Source organism: Marmota flaviventris, chromosome 2, assembly GCF_047511675.1.
Source record: "Marmota flaviventris isolate mMarFla1 chromosome 2, mMarFla1.hap1, whole genome shotgun sequence".
Taxonomy (NCBI): Eukaryota; Metazoa; Chordata; class Mammalia; order Rodentia; family Sciuridae; genus Marmota; species Marmota flaviventris.
Genome location: NC_092499.1, coordinates 190,937,135 through 190,960,331, shown reverse-complemented (window position 1 = coordinate 190,960,331; position 23,197 = coordinate 190,937,135). Strand labels below are relative to the sequence as shown.

General features: G+C 57.4%; 1 protein-coding gene and 1 long non-coding RNA gene across 2 annotated transcripts in view; one reads left to right on the top strand and one right to left on the bottom strand.

Moving 5' to 3' along the window:
• The first annotated feature begins 18,699 nt into the window (after positions 1 to 18,699).
• Positions 18,700 to 20,649, top strand: LOC139704600 (uncharacterized). Its single transcript, XR_011706475.1, has 2 exons — positions 18,700 to 19,046; positions 19,719 to 20,649. It is a non-coding gene; the product is annotated as an uncharacterized lncRNA (long non-coding RNA).
• Positions 20,650 to 22,994: 2,345 nt separating this feature from the next.
• Positions 22,995 to 23,197, bottom strand: part of Ctcfl (CCCTC-binding factor like) — a 29,675-nt gene continuing 29,472 nt past the window's right edge. The window contains exon 11 of the mRNA XM_071607440.1: positions 22,995 to 23,143. Within this exon, the coding sequence (XP_071463541.1) occupies positions 22,995 to 23,143 (149 nt within the window). The remainder of the gene's footprint in view (positions 23,144 to 23,197) is intronic.

The following is a 23,197-nucleotide window of genomic DNA, read 5'->3' as shown; positions in this document are numbered from 1 at the left end:
GAGCCTTGTAAAAGCCACTAAGACCATTTCTTTGTTGCAAAGAGGAAGATGCTGATTAGGAACCTGAGCCCCAGAGGCCTCATGCCCAGTTGCAGGGACACTGTGGGTTCCTGCACATAGTGGGGTCCTGCCACAGGGGCCCCAGGATTTCTCCTTGGAGGGAAACAGGCTTCTCAGACTTGGGGAGGCCACTCATGCTCTTACCTTCAGAGCCCAGAGGTCCCCAGCAGCCCAAGGTCCCCCGTGCCTGACCAGCCCCGCGTGGCCCTGATGCGGCTGGTTGGCGGCTGGTGCCTGGAGCGAGGCTGCCCATGCATCCCTGCAAGGGGAGGGGGCGGGGGCTGCTGCTGCGGGTCACCCAGGGCTTCTCCTGGAAGATTCCTAGCCATGCACCTTGGAGGTAGGAAGGTGAGAGCAGCTGTCCAGCAAACTCTCCAGGGCCCCGTGCATCTCAGGGGGTTCCCTTGACCAAGTGTCCTCTCCCCTTGGTGGTGAGAGGCCCAAGGAGACGGGCTGGAAGCTTCTGTGGTGTCTGGTCCTAAGAGCTCTGGCGGGGGGGCTTGCCCTGCAGTGGGAGAAGCCGGGTGCTCAGGCCCTACTGGAAGGGGCGCTTCTGGCCCCAATCCCAGCCCCACCACTCAGGGCCTCAGACCCTCAATTTCCTCCTCTTAAACATGGGCTAAAACCAGTTCTTGTGCAGTAGGGTGGTGCAGGAGCAGAGGGGAAGCTCGGACTCTGTGGGTTCCTGATATTCGAAATAAAGCCAGAAGTTGATCTCCCAGAGGTGGCCCAGGACTCAAGGGTGCCTCACCACTGAGCGACATCCCCAGTCATTTTTATCTTACTTTTTGAGATAGGCTGTTACTAAGTTGCTGAGGTTCTCACTCAGTTGCCCAGACTGGCCTCCAACTGGCAATCCTCCTGCCTTAGCCTCCTGAGTGTGGAAAGTCAGGCCTGGCCACGGTGCCTGGCTAGGGCTGCATCTTCTCTGTGGGAGGGTGTGTGGCTACACATCTCCTGTGGTTGCAGAGCCCCGGATTCAGCACACAGCAGGGATTCCCTAGCTCGAGTCTAAGTAGGGTGGTGAGGACCCTCGTGAGGACTGTCACAGGATGTGGTCTCTTGAAACCTGGAAGTGTGACCTTACTGGGGGAAAGTGCCCTTGAAAATGTAATTAAGATCTTGAGATGAACCCATCCTGGATTAAGGTGGGCCTCAAGCCCAAGGCCAGCGTCCCTGGGAGAGAAGAGAAGGAAAGCGACAGAGGAGGAGGAGGTGTGAAGTCCTCACGGAGGCCAGGGCCATGCGGAGGCCAGGGCTGCGTGGCCACCAGCCGGGAAAGCCCAGAGCGTCCAGAAACTGGGGGAGGCAGGAAGGATCCTCCCCTGGGGCTTGAGGAGGGAGTGTGACCCTGTGCCACCTTGATTTTGGACATCTGACTCCCAGCACCTGAAGGAGCGTGTTTCAACAACCTGGCTCAGGGTGGGGTTTTTTTTGTGTGGCAGACGCGGGAAAGGACCATGGGAGCCAGGGCGGGGAGGATTGTTTTCCTTCAGCCAAGACGCCATCTCCCCTGCTGCGCGGCCAGGCGGGGTTCACGGCAGCCACGCCCTTCAGCCACGCCCCTTCAGCCACGCCCCTTCAGCCACGCCCCCTTCAGCCACGCCCCCTTCGCCCTGGCTTCCTCAGGACCGAGTCCCTGATGGGTGCAGCCCCCAGCTTTGCCCTGTTGCGACAGGGTTTCGAGGAAGCGTTTCTGACATCCTGCAACCTGACTTGGCCAATTTCCTTGCTGAAACCAGACCTGGTCCCCGGCACGGAGCCCAGTGACCTGTCGACACGGGCTCGGGCCGTGGAGCGGGCAGCGCTGGGGTGTGGTCCCGGGCACTCGGGGCACGTCCGGAGGCCTTTCTGTTCTCTCGGGCAGGGAGCCAGCGAGGGGAGTTCTCAGCATATTTGGGGGAATGTGGCTGAGACATCCCTGGGGAGAAGGTGGGTTAAGAACCATCCTGCATGGACCCCTGCCTGTCGTGATGGCCGAGGGTCACAGAAGCCAGGCCACCGCTCAGAGGTCCCCCTGATGCATCCGCGGAGGCAGTGCTGTGCTGGAAGGACAGCGGGACAGTGCTGGCCTCCGGGGCTCCCTGGGGCTGAGCGCCACTGCTCCAGGTTCCAAGGACATTCTAGGTGGGCGGGACTCCCGCCTGGTGAGGGCTACGTGAGTAGGTTTGGGGGATTAGCACCCTGACCAGGCGCCCCCCGTGCTGGAAGGACCCCTGCTTCCCATCCGGCGCAACGTGTCCTTTGGTTCTGGGACCCAGCAGACCAGAGCTGGGTTTCCCACGGGCCGAGCCGGGTCCTGGTCCCTTACACCAGGTCCCCTGCTCTATATTTTCCACTGGGCCCCTCGCATTCAGACCCCCAGGAAGGTCTCCCTCCCTCTGGGCCCAGGCGCTCAGACGGCTCAGACACGTTCATGTTCTTACCTGAGAAGAGCGAATGTCACAATCAGATGGTGTTCAGAGAGCACTGTGTGCTTGCTTGGGGTGTGGCACGTGTGCTGGGCGCTGCTGGCCTAGGTGACCGCTACCTGCTGCCACCTGCCAGGTCACAGTGACAATGGATTTCAGTTGCCAGTTGGCAAACACGGGGAGCCTGTCGAGCCTGGGTACCAGGCGTCCCTGCTGCCTGGGTACCACTGTCCCCAGGGCTGCGCTCTGAGTCGACCTTGCCCAGCTGCTGGCTGGGTTTCCCTGCCCACTCTCCTTGCTCGTCAAACCCATGTCACACCAGCCTAGTGGCATGTGCAGCCCTGGCAGCTCCCCGGTCCTCATGGCCCCAGGGGTCCTCCTGGTCCCTGGGGCACTGTCTCAGCTGGCCTTTGCTTTTCAGGGGACGGGACCCGGACTCTAGAGCTCTGTGAGGGGCTTCTGCATGTATCACCTCATTTAATGCCCACAGTACCCCTGCCAGGTGGCGGTGTGAGGGTCACAGGCTCAGGTCAACAGGGAAATTGATGTCCCCAGAGCTCAGGCCACTGCCCAGAGCCACACAGCCTGCAGGGGGCAGAAGGGGGACTTTGACACTGCCGTATGTTCCTCGGGGTCACACAGCCTCTCCAGATCCCTGTGAGCAAGGCTGGAGTTAGGGGAGGACAGACAGGCCTTCTCCTCAGGACCAGACATCTCCGCCCAGGAGAAACACTGCTGGAATACCAAAAAAAAAAAAAAAAAAAAAGTCCAGGGTGTTCCCACGCCACGAAGGCCTGCCCGCCCTCTCCGCACCCCCAGGCCCAGTTCCAGAAGCATGTTGGTTGCCAACAGCTGGGCGCAGGCCAAAGTGGGAGGATTCCAGTCTCCAAGGTGTGCGCGGCTCCTCCCCACCCCCAATTTCTATTAAGGTAGCGTCCAGTGGGCAGGGAAGTGGAGAAGAGAGCCAGCACCCTGGTGCTGACCACAGCACCCCCAGGGCATGGCTGGGTGCCCGGGCAGCTCTGGCCTAGCTGGCCTGTAGGACCCCAGCATGGAGAAGGCTGGTGCGACCCAGGCCTCACCAGTGAGTGGACCTGTGTCCATATGTGGTCCCAGTTTAGTAACCCCTAGTTATTAAGTGCTGGACTGTCCCCAGTACGTCCCAACCAAGTCTCATTTAGTCCTAACAACGTCTGGCTTTCAACCAGTCATTTTCTTCCCAGGAGACACAGGTGACATCTGCAGACACTTTGGGTCGTCGTCCTGGGGAGGGGAGCTGCTGGCATCTTAGGAGGGCACAGGGAAGCCGTAAGTCCCTGCATTGCATTGGACAGCCGCCCAGGCCTGCAGCAGGGTCACCACCTGGATGTCAGAAGTGCTGAGGCCAGGCCCCCTGCAGGGCCAGGGTGCCATCACTGTCACGGTCCCTGTTTGTCAGGGGAGAGACTGGGGCTTAGAGAGGGAAAGTTCCAGAATGACCACCCAGAGGTGGGTGGCAGGGCCGTGTCAGTCCCCTCGGAGGGTGACTGTGAGAGGATCATAGGTCATCAGTCAGCCAGCTTCTTACAAAGCCCCTGCTCTGTGTTACGTGCTGGGATCATTTCAGGCATTGGCATCCAGCAGGTACTCCATAAACGCTGCTGGTGCTCATAACAGGGGAGGATGAGGCTAGTTCACTGCCCCGAAGTACATAATGGCCCTTTTCAGTGACTTGGTTTCCATTTGGACACCAGCTGTCCTTGCTGGACTGGCTGACGCTTCCCCGTCCCTGGTGCCCAGCTCAGGGCCTTGCTGCAGACCAGGCTGCCCTGGGGCATCCCTGGAGGCCTAAGCCCCCAGCCAGGCCCATCTGCTGCTGCCAGGGGTTACCATCTTGCCCAGGTGCTGTCTGCAAACCTCCATGTGGGGGACAGGCACAGGGCTGAGGTCACAGCCCCCTGTGGCCCACACAGCTGGAGGCCCAGCAACACTCAGGCGTGCTCACCCCAAAGATGAACCGGGTGCCCTGTGTTTTCCTGGGAGGGTGATTTCTGCCCCTGTAGTATTTTGTACACTTTAATGAAGAGGGGAAGCCACGTGCAGAGCAGAGCACAACACTCAAGGGCCCAGATGTGTGACAAACACACCAGGTCACCAGCATCAGCTGGAGGGGAGGGTGACCCTAGGAGTCCTTTGTGCCCTGCCGGCCTCCCCGACACTCGAGGGCAACAGCTGTCCTTCTTTCAACTCCACACTCCAGATCTTCCCACTCTGGATGACCACAGCGTGTTCCGGGTCGGGCTTCCACTCACGCTGGGTGAAGAAGTGTCCCAATGGCCAGTGCCTTACCTGTTCTCAGCAGCCTAGAACATTCCGTCATCTGAGATGCCGCCATTTGGATGTCCCTCCAGACCCAGTTGGTGGACTTTTGGATAGTTTTCTGATCTGGGCATGTCACAAATAAGCTGCTAAAAGCACTCTCACGTGATCCCCCCCCCAACTTCATCCCAGCCTCTCATCCCGTTGGACGTCCAGTGGCTCATCGTGGCCTTGTAGTGGGTAAAGGACCCAGACGGTCTCCAGCACACTATCAGCACACAGCAGGTGCTCAATGCCCCCTGGGAAGTGAAAGAGCACCAGTCCCTCTCTCCCCGGGCAGCTCGAGTCGGGGCTCTCCAGGGACAGTGCCCACTGAGGGTTAAAACCTCGGGGCCCGGAACTTGGATTTGCATACATTTGCCTGAGGACTCCAACAACTGCCAGGCAAATGTTAGGAAAATGGGGTCCTTGGGCTCTGGGAGAGGGGGACCTCTGTCCTCCCCACAGGCTGCCTGTCTGCGGTCTCCCACCTGCACTCAGTGTCTATTTATAGGGAGCCGCGGGCTGCCCCCACTCTCCCCAGACAGTCTCCAGTGGGAACATTCCTGGGGCTTCTCAGATGCCTCGGCTACCTCTCCCAGCTCAGGGATGCACGATGTGATTCCAAGCCCAGCACAACCTGGCTGTCCAGACCCTCGCCCTCAGTCGGTAAAAATAGCCTGCTCTGGCTATTCTGGGTTATGGAAAACCACAGAGACAAACTGTTCTCAGGGAGACCAAGAGGGGAGCCCAGAGCCGCTACACCAGAGGGTGGACAGAGGCCCACAGGCAGACCCCGCTGCAGGGGGATCCCCTGCCGATAGGAGAGTCTACAAATTTCAAATTAGCAGCCTGTGCGCAGGAGCAGCGGGAGTGAGGACAGGCAAGTCCCGGGGCTGCCTCCTGTCCACCATCTGGGCTGCTGGCCTGTCTGGCCCAAAGGTCAGTGAGCTGCAGCCTGCATGGCTTGACTCCTGCTGGGCGGGCCTGGTGACAAGGTCTTGGCAGGGACACACTGCACCACAGTGGGGCAGCCAAGGGCGGTCACACCGCGCGTGGACCATGAGGAGGCCGAGGCCGGCACACACCCTACTGTCCGGCAGAGGGCTTCCCTTGATGGGAACGGCTCCCTCAGAGAAGCCCAGTCCCTCGGAGTCTCTCTTTTTCTCTGTTAAAACAATGTTGAAAGCTAATTTGAGAAGAAAGAAGGCGGTGCAGCCCTGCGGTGGCCCAGCCGCGTTCCACGCTGCCTGTCCCTTCCCAGTGTGAGCTCCGCCCACTGCACCACCTGTCCCTTCCCACAGTGTGAGCTCCGCCCACCGCTGCCCATCAAGTGGCCTCAAGTGCCAGGAGGAGCAAGGACCTTGCCAAGGTGCACGTGCAGTGGTGGTGGCCACTGCCCACAGACGCGCAGGGCTCTCCGCAGGGCTCTCCGCGGGGCTCTCCGCGGGGCTGACCGGGGCGCGCAGTGGCTGTAGTACCGCATCCATCGTCTTGCTCCGGCCAGCCAGCCTCGGCCCCCCAGCTTGATAAATGGGGCCAGTGACAACCTCACAGCTGGTTGTGTGGGCCCAGGGTGATGCAGGGAGGGTCCACACCTGGAGCTGAGCTGCCCCACAGGTGCATCTCTTCCCTGTGTCCCCGCAGCCCATTTCTTGGTCATTTTAATCCCATTTGTACCCCGGGGCTCTGCAGTCCTGTGCCCACTCCTTCTGTCCCCCTCCTCAGGTGAGCCTTTTGGGAGCAGCGTGAGTGCCACAGGCCTGGCCTCAAGGTCCAGAGGCCAGCATGGTCAGTGCCAGGCTGTCCGAGGACCACACCACTGAGGGTGTGGTCTCTGTGAAACCTCCACAGCTGTCCCCAGGGTCCCCGTGCCTGGCTCCACTGCCCTTCTGGACAAGGAGCCTGTGTGTGCAGAGGTGTGGCCCAGCCCCTGTGGCCAAGGGCTGCTCGGGCCAGGTTAGGGCGCCCTTCCCAGATCAGAGAGGCCCGGTGCCCTGGGTGTGAAGGGACGGGCAAGGCTGGCTTCCTTCTTATTCCCATCCACCCCATGGTCACCCCCCCGGCTGTCACAAGCGGCAGCAGTTTGAAGTGGGTCCTTTGGCTCCTCTGACCCTTGAATCTAACTGAAGGTGGGCTGGAGACTGTGACAAGGACACACTGTACTGAGCCAGACTCACTCTCCACTTCTATTCCCAGTGAGCAGCAGGGGCAGGGCTGCCCAGTGGAGCCAGGGCTGTGGCCACCATGCTCCTGGGGCATCCCCTCTCTCTCTAGAGTGACACTGGGGTGGAGTGACATGGGGGATACTGAGGTCAACAAGGAACAACCCCTGCCCATCCCAGGCTGGCCTTCCCTGTTGGGGGCCTGGTCAGGTACCCTGTACCCAAGCCCAGTCCAGTCCCCGAGGGGGGCCCTCCCCAGGATCCTAGACACCCTTAGCTGGGGGTGTCTGGTGTGGAAATCCGGAGCCTCCTCTCCCAGGAGGCAGAGGAGGCCTGGGCAGCAAGGGTGGTGAGGGGCAGGCCGTCTGGGCCTGGGCCTGGCTGTCCCCTCCTCCCTATGGCTGACAAAGGAAGGTTGGGCAGCCCCGCCTGTCCTTCCCAAGATGCCTCTGAGTGGACAAGCCCTGGAGAGCAGAGGATGGGTAAGAGGAAGGCTACCGGGCCTGCTTTTCAGCCAGTGGCTCAAGCCCCGACCCCCAGTGGGGCTGGGGACAGTGGGGGTGGGGGGCGAGGGTAGGGTCTCTGGCTGAGGGGGTTGGGGGCTTGTTGACCTGTAGAGGGGCCAGGCTAGACTTCAGCAGAGGCTTGAGGAAGACAGTGTGAGGCAAGGATCGGGCTTCAGGGGAGAAGAGCCACATGTGAATCTGGGTTGGCATCTCATGAACATGACCTCGTCCCTCTGCCCTCCAGCCTCTATATTTGTGACGCGGGCCATCCTGTGGTGCCCAGGGCATCACTGGCACTCCCATTGCACCCCAGGGCCTTTGCACGGCATCCTGGGTCCCATGACTCTCCTGTGCCCACTCTCTGATCTCTGGCTGTCCACCTCCCTCCCAGGGCACCTGTGCCACCCCCATCCTGCTTCCCTCTCTGGTGTGATGCGGGCTCCCTCGGGACCTTTCACTTGCCTCCTCATGGCCGACTTTCCCGTGAGACCAGCCCTACCCAGGTGAGCTCGGTGCTCCATCTCTGGCACCCAGGGCCTGTCCCAAGGGCGGCTCTACAAATATTTGTCCAATCGATTGGCTCCTTTGCTAACGGTGTGGCTTGCTGCTCACTGCTGGTAACGGAGCTCAATCCTACATTGCCAGAACCTTTAGCCACCCTGCCGCTGGGCACAGGGGCTGTGGGCTCCACACACAGGCCAAGGAGCCGGTCACTATGCAGGACCGCTCAAGGGTCAGAGGCTTCTAGAACGTCCAGGCACCCCAGCCCCTCGGCTCTGGGCCTCACGAGCCTCCTCCTCCTCTCGGGAGGGGCGGGCTGTTTGCATCTCCCCCTTCCCCTCTCCTGGCTGGAATTCCTGGGGAGCTTGGGTGCCCCGAGCCAGGCTCTACCGAGGTTCTGGAGTCATCAGTCCAGGTGTGACATGGACCCCAGGATCTCTCAAGGGTTCCCGGGGAATTCCAAGGCACGGCAGGCTTGAGCCCCACAGGCCGCGGGATCTGGCGAGGGGAACCGTGGTGACTGCCCTGGGTCAGACCTGTGTGCAGGATGCTCTTAGCAAACGTCACACACCCAGCTCCCTCCAGGGCCAGGCAGGGGCTGGAGCTGCAGGGTGGCCGTGAGAGGCTACAGGGAGTGGTGCAGACTGGGGACAAGGTGGGTGGGAGCCAAGGCCTGTCCTAGAGGAGCAGCCACGACTTGGTGGCTGGTGGGCAAGGTCCCTGGAGCGGGCCTCATGGGCGGGACCTTCTAGAAGTCTAGAGAATCCGGGAAGCTGAGCTTCAGTGTGAAGTCAGCCAGTTTACAAACATCAGCGAGGAATTCAGATTGGGAGGAGGGGGCGGGGCAACCCTGCCCACAGGTGACCACTGCCCACAGGGCCAGGTGAGGGTTTTGCTCTGCGTCCATGGTAGTTTTGCTCCCTGTGGCACCTGGGCTTAGAGACTGCTGTTCTCTCTCGGAGGGAAGTGAGGTTGAGCTTCTGTGGTGGGTGGTGCCCCCAGGTGTCCGCACCTGACCCTTCGTCCTGCGACGGACGTGCCCACGGGCCAAGGGGAGCCCAGGCCGCCAGTGGACTTCTGGTTGCATGGAAGTTGTGGTGGACTTTCCAGCTGCATGTTGGGGGTGACAAGGTCCTTTCAGTGTGGACAAGAGAAGATGGAGGGTCAACACCAGGGTAGAAAGACAAGCCTGGCCTTGGCTGGCCTGGAGGGCGGAGGCAGAGGCTTCCAGCTAAGGAACGCAGATGGCTTCTAGACCCGGAGGGCAGGGACCTCGGGCAGGGGCACAGCCCCACGACATCTTGGTTCCAGCTCATCTCGGGGCTGTCAGGGGTGACTCTGGGTGTGACCACAGACAAGGCACTTAGCCCTTCAGGCCACTTTTTGCTGGTTTTCAAAATAACTAACGTGGAACCCCCTGTCTCTAATGTCTCTTTCCGTGGATCTTTTTTTGGGGCTAGGATCGTGTCATCGGCTGCCAAAGACAGTACCTCGAGCTGCAGATGGAGTGAGGGCTGCCTGCGTGGCCAGGCTTTGTGTCCTGGGGGGGTCTTGGGGACGTCAACCCCTCCTGAGCCAGCCCTCACAGATTTGGGGGCTGGCTCTGGACAAGTAACGGCAGAGAGCAGGGTGTCACTTATCGCCATCAGCTGCACCAGGAAGCTATCTTCACGAACAAAAACAAAACAGGAATCACACTGGTTTCCTGTGGCTGCTGCAGTGAGCAACCATCAGTTCAGTGGCTTAATCACCGTGGATTCATTGCCTGGTCGTTCTGGAGGTCAGCAGTGTGACCAGGCCTCCCTGGGTTAGGGTCAAGCTGTCCGCCCCTTCTCGAGGCTCAGGACACAGCATCTTCATGCTCCCTGGGGGTCTGCAGGGCTCAGAGCGTGGCTCCAGATCAGACGCAGCCTGGGGACGGCAGGAGTGCTCTGCCTGCCCCACGAGCCTGCTCGAGGGTGGACGGTGGGCAGCGCTGGGAAGCCACTGTCAGAGACAGATGGTCTTCAGGAACCTGCTTCAAACCGCGACCCCCTGAGCTTGGTTTCAGCCGCCAGTGAACCCAGAGGGGGCAGGGCCTGGGCTGGGTCGCAAGAACCTCTGGAAGTGACCCTGCACAGCGCCATCTCCCGCTGGCCCCAGAGGCCTGCCTTGCTGGGGCTCCTCCTGCCCAGCCCAGGTCCCTCGGTGGCTCACCAAGGCCAGCTTGGGCCTCCTGGCACACACCTCCTGGCTACGTGGGCCCCCAATACTCAGAGTCTGGGCCAAGGCAGTTTCCCAGCCCCCTGAGGTTTGAGAGGACAGCTTGAGATCTGTGGGCTAAATGCACATGACAAAGTGACCCGAGAGCCCAGGGAGCAGAGCCAAGGTGCCCCCAGGCAGCATCCACTCTGAGACAGGTGCGGGCAGGCTCTGGGCGGTGGGTCCCTGGGCTTTGGTGTCTCCCTGCCCAGGGTCAGGTTGAGCTCTGTGACCTGGGGCAAGTTCCTTAACTTCTCTGTGCCTTGATATCATTTGTAAGAGAGGGAAAGGATGGTGTCCCTCAGGTTGTGAGGCCCACGTGGTGTCATTGCTGAAATCACCCAGCCTGGGGACAGCTAGGACACGGCACCTGGGCTCTGGCCTGCCATCGCTGCTGCATCAAGGTGGATGCAGCTCACGGTGGAGTGGCCAGGGCAGAGCTCTGTGCACAGGGGACACTGGCTCCTCCCGGGTTTGCCCCTCTGCCTCTCTCCTTGGGATTCCCTCTGCCTTTCCGCCCCACAGTCGCTCCCACCCCGGACCCTGCTTGTGGGCGGCCCGGGTCCCCACAGCTTCCTGGGGCTGTGTCCCTGTGGTGGGCAGGGGTTTGTCCTTTGGCAGGCAGAAGGACTGAGCCCAGAGACATGAGGCCTGTGGCCGTGGGGGCTGGGTCCTGCCATCCACCCAGAGTTCTTCCACGTGACCCCAGTCACCTTGAGGCTGCAGTAGCTGGTCCCTTTCCATAGACGATGGCAGAGATGGCATTAATGACAACAGGAAGGATTTGCTTAGCACTCGCTAAGGACGTGGGTCTGTGCCAGGCACACGTCCCTATGATATCTCATTTTAAGATTCCCAGAGTCACAGGGACGACTGTTTTACAGAGAGACACCGAGGCACGGGGAGCCCCCACCTGCCAGGGCAGCGCGACCCCCACCCACGGAGGTGGCGGCGGGGTCTGCAGGGCACGGGTCCCCGGGCTGCTTGGTGACCTCACTGCAGTTGGGTCAGCCAGGTCAGGGGAACCTCGGACCCCGGACCCTCCATCATCAGCCCCGCAGGGTGAGCTTTCTCGCCAAGTGCTGGGGACAGCGACCTCGGACTGCGACCTCTGAAACCCTGAGCCACAGAAAACCTTTCCTCATTTTAAGGTGATCATCTTGGGATTTTGTGGCAGCATCGGAGAGCTGTCACCCACACGCCCTCCTCAGGGTCCTGGCTCTTTCTTTCTCCACCTGAAGAAACAATATTTCAGGATTTAAAAAGTTCCCCAAACACCCATCTTCTTATTGACGCCACAGTCTCCACGAGGGTTGAATGCATTTGGGGTGGACGGAGAGGACAATACAACTTCTTCTGGTTGAGGCAGGTGGCCCGAGTGGACATTCCAGCAAACCCAGGATGCCTCTCTACGGGACTTCAGCGTGGAGGGTCAAGGCCTGGCCTCCGTCAGATTTGGGAGGCCCACGGAGAGCTGTGTGGCTAGAAATACCAGGCGTTTCCCATCTGGTGAGGAATCTGGATCTCCCATCAGGTAATGAATCCTAGCTGTTTAAGAGAAGGAAGCTCTCACCTCCTACACCCCTCAAGGATCAGAGGAGCTCCTACAGCTAGAGGTCACCTGCGGCTTGGAAAGTTCCAGGCCCACCCGCTGAGGAGAAGCCCATCTTGGGGAGGCCAGCCTGAGTTTGCCTCCTGCTGCTGCTTTCTGCCCCCGCTTTCCATTCGCTCCGAAACTCACCTTTGAAAATGAGTCACAGTGGGGCGTGGTAGGGCACATTTGTAATCTCAGGGGCTCAGGAGGCTGAGGCAGGAGGATCGTGAGTTCAAAGCCAGCCTCAGCAATTTCGCGAGGCCCTAAGCAACTCAGTGAGACCCTGACTCTAAAGAAAATATTAAAAAGGGCTGGGGGTGTGGCTCGGCAGTTAAGCACTTCTGGGTTCAATCCCAGGTGCCATACCAAAAACCAAAAAATCACTTTAAAAAATAAACCTAGCAACATGACTACTGTCACTGGATGACACTGTCACTTGCCAAAGCAGGAACAGACACAATCACTGTAATGCACACCCCCCTGAGCAGCTCTCTGGCGGGCTCTGCGGCCACGTGGTGTCCACCCTCTACCCTGTGTGAAGCTGGGCCCATCTTCCTACTTCCAGATGGGGAGAGGGTGGAAATCTTGCAGTCTGTCAGCAACAGTGGGGACCAGAGATGACCGGGACCTCCTCCCCAATCCTGTCACGTGTGTGAATCGCCTGATTCCTCTCTGCTTCCTGGCTCCTGCTTGTACTTAAAAGCTTGGGGACCTGGTATGTGAGCCCCTGTTCCCACTGTGATTGCCAGCTCTCTGTCCCCAAGGCCTGGGGTGACTGACATAGAAAGAACAGGCCAGTGTGGCCCACTGGTTGGGAGTTTCAGTCCACGGTCTGACAGGCCTGTCATTCTGGACACGTGGGGGGGGCAGCCATCGCGTGGGCAAGGGCAGTCCTGCCCTGCTGCTGACCTCGTGGCCAGGATGGAAAACAGAGAGGAAGAGGAAGGATAGGACCACTGTCCCCTCCAGGGCATGCCCGTGCCCAGAAGGCCTGGGGCAGGCCCCACCTCTCTCATGGGCCAGAGGGTGAGGACCAGCCTTCAGCACATGGGCCTCTGGGGACAAACAACAGCACCTCCCACCCGCTATGAAGCACTTAGGCACCCAGTACCCAGCACCTGTCAGCTAGAGCAGCCCCCACGGCCCCAACCTCACTGAGGAGGGCAGGGTGAGGATGCGCCCCCAGCACGGGGCATGTGGCAGGTTCTCAGGTGAGGGAATGAGTGACAATTCAGACTCTGCCCCGGGGACCTTCCTGCCAGCACAGCGGGATGTGGGGGTGCCTGTCCACCTAGGCTCTGGCCTCTGTCCTCACCTGCACCACGAGGCTGTAGGTGCCAGGGGACCTCGCGTGCCTCTCTCAGGCTGCTGCACACATTGGACAGGTGAGCCAGCTACGAGAACCCTGCCCTGGCCCCTAGGGACGGGTGCAGCCCGCCCATCCCCTGCTGGGACTGTGGATCTGGGAGAGGCCAGGCTCTTGGAAGGAGCCGAGGACACTTGGCTAGGACCCCAGATGCTCTTGCCTGTCCCCGCCCCCCCCCCCCCCCCCCCGCGCTGGGGTGCAGCCTCTGCCCAGACCCAGGAGGTATTTTTAGCACACAGGCACCCGCACAGCCCTGTACTCTCTGACCAAATTTAGAAATCTCAAGAGTCTTTGCTGCAGGCACAATGAATGAAAAGCTTCCAGCCCCGCGGCCCTGGAGCCAGCCGTGGGAGAGCTGGGCTGACCGCTGACTGCTGGGGAAGCCCGGGATTAGGAGCAGGAGAGAGAAAGACATGGGATCACGTGTGTGGCCTGGATCAGCCTGAGGAAAGGCGAAGCGAACCCCACATGATGTTGCTGGAATCTACCCGGCCGGAGAGGGGCACGGGCAGGACAGCCGCTGACCATGGACAGGGGTGGAGGATGGGCAGGTGGTGGGAGGGGCTGGGGGGACTGACTTTGCAGTTCGCAAAGCTTACATTTACTGTTTCCTTATTCAAATAGCTCTGCATTTCTTCTGCAATTGGAAAGCCTTAAGCATCACAAAGTTTAAAAATACCCTAAGATTGAAAAGCTTCAAGGGAGTGCGTCTATGGGTTTTCCTAGTGAACCCAGGCTGAGGCCGGGCGGTGGGCCCTTGCTCCTGCCCTGGTCCCCGGGATGCTGAGCCACCTCCAGCTCCAGGGAGGGTGTGGCCAGGCAGGCCAGTCAGAGGGCAGCATGCCCTGGCTCTGCACATTGCTAGGTGCCCCGGGCCTGCAGCCTGTTGGGCCCCTGGACACGGTGTGTGCCTGGAGCTGCTGGGAACCCAGGAGGTGAGAGTCCATCAGGGCCGAGTGATGCAGGAAAGCTCAGCCACGAGGGGTTGCCTGAGATCCACTGCGGAGCCTCCTGCCATAAGGCCCTCATTCCCTGCTGACCTGAGCTGACCCCAGACAGGGCTGTTGCTGCAAGCCCAGGAGGCAGGGGGGTGCGGCAGCTGCCCCCACCACGAAGGCTGGACAGTAGTGCATCAGGGGTGTGTGTGCGGGCGGTTCAACCCGGCCTCTAGTGGAGCTGACTGTATACACGGGCACTCAATGAGCCGAATGAGAAGTGCAGGTAGGACGTGTGCTCCACGCTCTGTCCCCCGCGCTCTTCAGTTGCTGCCTCCGGGAAAGAAACCGTCACGCGCCGTGCAATGCCATGAACGTGGCCGGAGTCTCATGGTACTTTTGGGATGGTCAGGATGAGGGGAAGGCCACAGCAGTGGCCTGTGTAGCTGTCCAGGGGACCCCGTGGGAGAACTTCCCCGAGCTGTCCATCAAGCCCCCCAGCTGGCCCAGACTCGGGGGAGCCCAGGGAAAGCTCTGGCAAAGGCTGCCAGCCCTGGCCGTCTTTTAAAGGTTGAGGGCTGGTTGGTTCCTATTATAGAGGCTGACCCAATGCCAAGGCTTGCTCAGCTGAAATGGGGCTCAGCAGAACCACGCCCCACCCACCTGCAGGGAGGGCACACGTCCAAAAGCATCGCAATCCCATGGCGGTGAGCGCCTGCCGAGGAACCCCTTCCCGGGAGCCACCCAGCCCTTCCTTGTCAATGGCTCCGAGCTTTTCTTCTAACTCAAAAAGACAACAGTGGCCCCCTCTCCCCTGCTCCGATGCCAGCACGTTGGGAGGTGGGTGGCCTCCGACCTTGAGAACCCAGGAGCTGAGGACAACAGAGCAGGTGGGCCCGGGCTCCCTCCCACCGCCCACCCTCGAGGGGCTCCGGGAAATTGGGCTGGACCAGAGATCCCACTCTCAGTTCCTGTTCAACATCCCAGCGGAGATTCTCGCTGGTGACATATGGTGAGGAAGGAACAAGAGAGACATACAAACCAGAAGGGGAAACCAACTCGCTTCTGTTGGCAAAGGGCATGGCTGTCCACGCCGCCCGCTGAGGAGCCTGCAGGTCCCGAGATCCAGTGGGTTCTGCAAAGCTGCAGGGCACAGGGCCACCCGCAAAACTCCAGTGTGCTTCTCCGCACTAGCACAGAACGATTGGGAAGAAAGTTTTAATATTATAATCGCACCCCCAAAATTATGAAAAACGTTGGTATAAATTCACCATTTGTAGAAGATCTGTGTGCTGAAAACTACAAAATGAGGACGAAAAATACCAAAGGAGACCTAACTACACTCCGGGATCCATTCCTGCGCCCGTGGACTGCAAGGTTCACTATTGTTAAGGAGGGAAATTCTTCTCAAACTGATCTAAATCATCTCTCCAACAATCCAAGCAACATTTTTTTGTTGTTGTTGTTTTGCATAAAATAATAAGCAGATCTGAAAAGAAAACAAAAATGTTGCTTGGATTTTTTTTTTTTTTAATGGAAAGGCAAAGGGTCTAGAACAACCAGAGCTGTCTTGGAGAGGAACCACGCTGGTACTGAGGGACGGGCTCCAGGGAACAGAACAGTCTAGAAACAGACCTGCACACAGGTGGCCAGGTCCCACACCTGTAGGGAAGAGTCAGAGGAGGAAGGATGGGTGTGGGGTAATAGGGGAGGGCTCAGCGAGTTCATCCAAATGCAAAAACCAAGCTTCCATTCACATCTTGCACCAGAAACAAGGTGTGGCCCCAAATGGATCCCAGACCCAAGTGTGAAGCACACATCATAAAACTTGCAGCAGGAAACCTCGGAAAAGATCTTTGCAACCTCGGGTTATGCAAAGATTTCTTAGATAGGATATCAAAAGGATGATTCATCATAGAAAAAATTGATAACCTAAACTTCATCAATTTCTTTTCTTTTTTTTAAAATCTGTTCTTTGAAAGACACTTAAGAGAATGAAAAGACAGATGGGGAGAAAGTATTTATAAAACACATGGCTGAGGAAGAACCTGTGTCCAGAATATGTAAATAATAACGGTTTGGATGTAAGGTGTCCCCCAAAAGCTAGCATGTGAGACAATGCAAGGTTTGGGGGAGCCCTGGGGGCAGTGGCGAACACCTGTAATCCCAGAAGCTCGGGAGGCTGAGGCAGGAGGATTGCGAGTTCAAAGCCAGCCTCAGCAAAAGCAAGGAGCTAAGCAACTCAGTGAGACCCTGTCTCTAAGTAAAATGCAAAATAAGGCTGAGGATGTGGCTCAGTGGTCAAGTGCCCCTGAGTTCAATCCCTGGTTACCTGCCACCCCTTCAAAAAAAAAAAAAAAAGAAGGTTTGGAGGAGAAATGATTAGGTTATAGCCTTAACCTGATCAGCGAATTATCAGGGAACTGATCCCTGATGGGATTAACTGAGTGGTGACTGGAGGCAGGTGGGGTGTGGCTGGAGGAAGTGGTTCACTGGGGGCGTGGCTTTGGGGGTTTATATTTTTAATCTGGCCAGTGGAGTCTCACTCTGCTTTCTGATCACCACGTGAGCTGCTTCCCTCTGCCACACTCTTCTGCCATGATGTTCTGCCTCCTCTCGAGCCCCAAGGAATGGAGCCGGCCTTCTATGGACGAAGGCTTCTGAAACCGTGAGCCCTCAAATAAGGCTTTCCCCCTCCATAGTTGTTCTGTCGGGTCCTTTTAGTCACAGCCGTGAAAGAGCTGACTACAACATCTCTCCCAAACAACCCAGGGTAAAAAATGGTCAAAAGAGGTGAACGGAAATGCCACCCCCAAAAGATGCAGATGGACGATCAGCCCAGGGAGAGATTTGCAAAATCTTGGCTTTTAGTGAAACGGTGCTGAGGCCTCGCCCACCCGCTGGGTGGGACACCCAGCTGAAGCCCAGCAATGGCAGGGAGGGGGCATTTCTGGGGCCACGGGACGCCTGTACCTGGTGGGAAACGCAGGGCGGCCGGGGAACTCGGGAGGTGTTTGACGTCCTTGTAGCACGGCTCCCTTGTGACCTGGTGTCTCCCTATGAGAAATGGAAATACGTGTTCCCACAAGGACTGCGTGGAGACGTGTGATGGCCGATTCCTGACCTCCCAAATGGAAGGAGGTGAAGGTCCCGGAGTTGGTGTCACAAGTGTGGATCTGAAGTGGGGCCCGTGTGTGCAAGGCTTGGTCCCCAGCCTGCGGCGCCACTGGGAGGCAGTGGAACCCTCAGTGGGTGGGGCCTTGTGGAAGGATCAGAGGTCACTGAGATGTGCCTTGAAGGAGATATTGGGATCCCAGCCTCTTTGTGTCTCCTTCCCCGTCTCATGAGGGGAACAGCCATCTTCTGTCACATGCTCCTGCCGTGATGGACTGTGCTTCCACAGGCTCAAAGCAACAAGGCCAATTATCATGGACTCAGACCTCTGGAATTGGGAGCTAACATAAACCTTTCCTCCTTTTAAGTTGATTGCCTCTGGTATTTTGTCACAGGGACAGAGAGCTGACTGAGGCAACTGGTGAGCGGATGAGTGAATTGTGGGATATCCAGAGAGATGAGGGGAAATACTCAGCAGCACACAGGAAGGAGCAGGGTCCTGCAGAGAGCAGGGCTGGATCTCCAGGTGCTTCTGTGGAATGCAGTGGATGAGCCTATCTATGTGATGTTCCGGAAAAGGCCAAACCTTAGGGACAGGACTGAGTCAGTGGCTGCCAGGGGTTGGAGCAGGTTTGGTGCTGGCTATAAAGCAGCATGGGGGACATGGGGGTGACGATGCCAACCACCTCTGGACTTCAGTGCTGGTGACACAGAGGCTCATTTGTCAGAACTCATGGACACTTGAAAGGGGGATTTTACTACAGTTTGGGGTTAGGCCTCAAAATATTTTAAAATGTTTAAAAAATTTTTAAAAAATCTATAAACAATGCATTGTTGGAAAATAACACTAATAACTCTGTCATCCATTCCCAGGTAATCACAAACTACTTTCCATTTGGCCAACGTTTGAAGGCCTTAACATCTCATCTCTAATTTCTGATTTTTTTTTTTTTTGAATTTAAAAAAAATTGGGGGGGGGAGTTGCCAGGGATTGAACTCAGGAGCACTTGACCCCTGAGCCACATTCCTAGCCCTGTTTTGTGTTTTATTTAGAGACAGGGTCTCACTGAGTTGCTTGGTGCCTCACTTTTGCTGAGGCTGGCTTTGAACTCGAGATCCTCCTGCCTCAGCCTCCGAGCCCCTGGGATTACAGGAATGCACCACCAAAGCCCAGCTTAAAAATAATTCTTTCAATGTCAAAAATCCCTGTGTGCAAATCCACTCATCCAAACGCTTGACGTCCTGCTACCGGCCGCAAGCAATGGCAGGAATCGCCTGTGGAAATCGCGGCTGCCCCGCCTGACAGCGGGTCTCCCCCCGGGTGGAGCACTGTCCTGGTAGCCCAGAAGGGGCTGGCAGATTCGGACAGAGGACTTTCCATGGTCAGCGAGTCCTGCTGGGCCTCGCGGGCCCCGGTGTGTGGCTGGCATGCAGTGAATCCTGTGGAGTGACTCCTGTTTGTCACCGCGGGCAGCTGGCTCACTGGCCCGTCCCCTGCATGGAGAAGGCTGGCCAATTCCACTCCCAGGTCACATGTTGGAGGCAGGGGCTCTGCCTTACCCCTGGCCTCGGGGACAGTCAGCTGACAGGCCACTAGGGAGGCTGAGTTGGGCAGAACCATCCAGAACAAAGTGCCCGGGGCCTGGCCAGGGAAGGGAGCTTTGCTCTCCCCGCCGTCTGTGGACAGAGGACAATCCCAGCTGGGGGCAGGTGGCCCCAGGTGCAGTCACGTATGGCACAGCCGGTCCTCACACGTCCTGGGGTGGGACGTGCCAAGAGGTTTAGGAAGCAGTGGTGCCCAGGGCTTCACAGGCAGGTGAGTCACTGGGCCTGCACCGGGGACGGTGGGGTCAGACGCAGGCCGGGGCGTGTCTTGGCCGGAGCTAAGCACAGCTATGAATCAGGAGGAGGGACCACGCTGGTCCCTCGGTGTGTGTGAAGTGCACACCCAGGGGGCAGGATCCAGGGTCCTGTGTGCTGCCAGAGCGGGAAGCTCCCGGGGCCTGAGGAATGCTGCCCACCAGCCCTGGCACAGCTGGGCCCCTCTGCCCCTGCCCCTCTGTTCCAAAGCTATTTCCCCTGACTCCCACCCTCCCCTGGAAACGGCCCCAGGACTGGGCGGGGGGTGGCAGCTCCCCCTCCCTCAGCTAATGGCCACTGAGCCTCGCGAGCCTCGTGGAGCAGATCCTCCGTATCGCGTTCCCAGACTGCAGGGACACAAGGTGGAAAAAAAAGTGGGGTCAGGAGTCATGGCCAATTTGGGGGAGACTGCTGGCCTTGAAGTCAGGGGTGCTGACCCTGTGGCCTCCAGTTGGTCCTGGGAGTAAAGGTGCCAGGGCTCTGCCGGCCACATACTGGCCGCGTCCATCATGATCTCAAAAGACACAGTCTCCAAGGTCATAATCCCGAGGGTTGAGATCCTGAAAGCCCAAATCCCCAAGTTGCGATTCCCATGGAACAAAAGGCCGTACTTGGGTTTGTCTTTCAGGATCGTGGCTCAAACCCTGCAGCTGGATCCAGCCAGGAATGAAGGCCGCTTCCCTCAAGCATGAGCTTTGTTGTAGAGCCGGCCTGGCAGGGCTGCCTGGTGGGGCCCGGAGCAGAGAGACAAGCAGGCCTGTCCCTTGTTGCACTTTCAAGTGACTTGTGACCTCCAGGGCAGCCTGTTTAGCTCCTGTACTGCAGCAGACCTAGACCCGAGCAGGCCTGCAGAAGACGAGTTATTTAATTGACAAAATGTTTGTTTTTATCCAGTAGAAATGTCCTCGGGTCCCTCTTGAGACCATTCCGTAAGCAATCAGACCATCCCGACTAATTGTCAGGAAAGAGTGCCCCGCGGGGGTATCAGAAAGAGAGTTATCAGGAAAAATTAAACAGTGACAGAGCATTAGTATCTGGAAGGAAGAGAGTCTTGTCACATCAAGAGGCGGGCTCCCCAGGATGAACCCAAACTATGTAAAATTTTAGATGTCATTAACAAAAACAGGGGGGCTGCCAAGCTGGGTGGTCACGGTGGGCTCCTGAGGATGGATTCCCACCGCCCCTGCCTGTCCAGGAACCGTCTGATGGCGACATCACGCAGGTCTCCGGTTGGTTTAAAACATCCCTTGTCAACAGTATTGCAACTTAAAACCCTCTCCCGCTCCCCACCAATCAGAGATGTTAAATCGGGCAAGAGATGTGCATTCTGGAATTACCTTCTGCCGGATCTCCAGACCATTTCAGGACGTCCTAAAGTCACGTCCCTCACCAGGCTTCCTGAGACCCCGAGCCAGTAGCGTCCACACTGCTGGGTTTCACAAACACTCCTCTCTTCCTTAGCAACCTCAAGAGCAAGATGTCCTGTTACTAGTGCAAACCACTTTTTATTTATTCCAGTACGGTGTTGAATTAATAAACTGGCCAAGACTTAGCAATAACTGCGCCCTTATTCCAGTCTTCACTGGTCTCAATATCGCAAAAGAAAGAATCGCCTGCCCCCTTGTGGGGACCACGGGCACTGCTTCCATGACTGTCCAGCACCGCAGCTCAGTGGGGGGCACCACAGGACCAGGGGCGACCTCTAATCCAGGCTTTGGGTGGAATTCTGGGTGCAGGAGGGAACCTACGGCAACATTCCCAGGTGAATTTTCCTCCCCGGTGTTCCACACACACAATGTGTAATTTCTTACAAAGCCATCATGTGTTTTTACTGGTGTCTTTAGATACCAACAGGACTTGTGTTTTTAAAATGTTTCTTGTATTATCTTTTCTGAAGTTTAAAAAATTCAACTGCTGTAAAATAACACAGGAAGTGCACCATCCTGGCCATTCCTAAGCACACAGCACAGTGGAGCTGGGTCCATTCATGCCGTCAGGTGACATCCCCCTCCATCCACTCCAGAACTCCTCTCCCCGTGTAAAGCTGAAATGCTGTCCTCATTAAACACTGAGTGAGTCCCCATTGCCTGTTCCCTGCAGCCTCTGGAGACCACCATTTTACTGTCCATCTCTACCAATCTGACCACTCCAGGGTCTCCATGCAAGTGGGATCATGTAGTGCTTTTCCTGTGTGTGGCTGATTTCACTCAGCAAAATGCCCTCAAGGTTCATCCATTTTGAAGCAGGATTCCCATCTTTTTTAAGGCTTCATAATATTCCACTGTATGAATATACCACATTTTGCTGGTCTATTCACCCATCGATGGAATTTGAAGAGCTTCCATCTTTGGCTACTGTGGCTAAGGCTGAGATGGATGTGGCTCTTTGAAACCCACTTCAGATCTCTGGGGCATGGGCCCGGAAGTGGAATTACAGGCTCAGGTGAGAATTCTAACTCCTAAAGATCTGCACGGGGGTGTCCACAGTAATGGCACCATTTCACATTCCCACCAGCAGGCGCCAGGGCGGCAGTTCCCACCTCCTCCCTACAGAGAGAGGTGCTGGGGATGGAACCCAGGGTCTGGCACACGGTAGGCAAGTGCTCGACCACGGAGCCACATCCCCAGCCCAAGAACATATTTTTAAAGGACATCATTTAAACATGACAGTGCAAGTTTAAGTCATTTCATTTTATTGAGATGCAAAACATCTGTAAACAACAATCCAAAGTAAACCATGAGAGAAATACAGTCACCATGACAGAGTACAACAGACCCAGAATTTAAATTCACTGTATGAACTGAATCAATTTGCCGGCACAGAGGGGATACCAGGCCTTTCTTGCTAGGAAATTATTTCCACATGTTCCCATTGTGCGGGGCTTCTGAACCTGGGATAAGCCGAACTACAGATCAACAGTTTAAGAATCTGAACTTGGGAACTATCAATGATTTTGAAATATGGGGGTAAGGAAAGGTCCACAGCCGAGCAGCTGCGAGCTACGCCAAGACACAAACGGTCTCCTGCAGAGCAGCCCTGGTTGCTGGGGTGCTCAGGAGGCCCCTGCCATACTGCCGGGGTGGGGACCCCATGGGGCAAGAGACAGGCTCACCCACCACTGTGCGTCAGGAAAGCACAGGTTCCTTCACACGTGCACATCTTCATCCTGGGGATTTTGGGTTTCTTCTCAACTCCGCCAATTATTTTAAACATATAAACAAGGCTGTTTTAGCAAACCATACGGGTCTGAAATCCCAACAAGCAACAGCACTAGCGAGCAATTTCCTACCTGCCTGGCTCCATCATTAAAAGAGAAGACAGACCTCGGGGCACGCTGTGCTCCTGAGCCAGTGGGACAGGGCACTCCTCATCGTCTACTCTAACCTCGTCTTTCATCGTCTACTCCGTTTTCTCCTCTACAATAGGATCTTTTTGTTGAACTTAGAATTGATTATAAGTATTCGGGTAGCTTTAAATTTCATGGAAAGCTCATATGCATAAAAAGGACATAAAGTTAAGTCTTTCCTGTTTAAAATCATACTATCAGAGCCACCAAGGGTGGGTGTGGGCAGTTCAACGTGAAGTCTTCCAGCTCAGACGGTGGAAGCACGAGCTGGTCCAAACCGCGGAAATGACCGCTATCAAGAACTCATTATGCATTCACGGGCACCCTGCCAAGCTCGAGGAGGAGTGAATTCCTAGGTCTGAGCTGCTGCCCTCCGGCTGGGGCTTTCGTCTTTTATGAACTACCGTGAGTTTTGTGAACTGCCCGCACTCACCGTCAACACTCCTAGAGCCACTCAAACTTTGGGGAAACGGGACATCATTGTCATGAACTTGTCTCAAAGAAGAGCTAGAGGGGCCAGGGGGCTGAGAGAACGGAAGGTGGGCGAGGGGACTCTCGTCACTCGACCATCATGTTGAGGATGATCTCGCAGGTCATGTCTTCACCCAGGGCCCTGCCGCCGGTTGCTGTTTCTTCACGGGGGACAGGAGCCACCTGGCCGGGGAGCGGGGCCCCGCTGGCAACGGAGACCTCTGCTGCAGCAGCCTCTGGGGGGACAGGGGAGTGGGCGTGTTAGGGACGTCTTCCAACCCACAGGCATC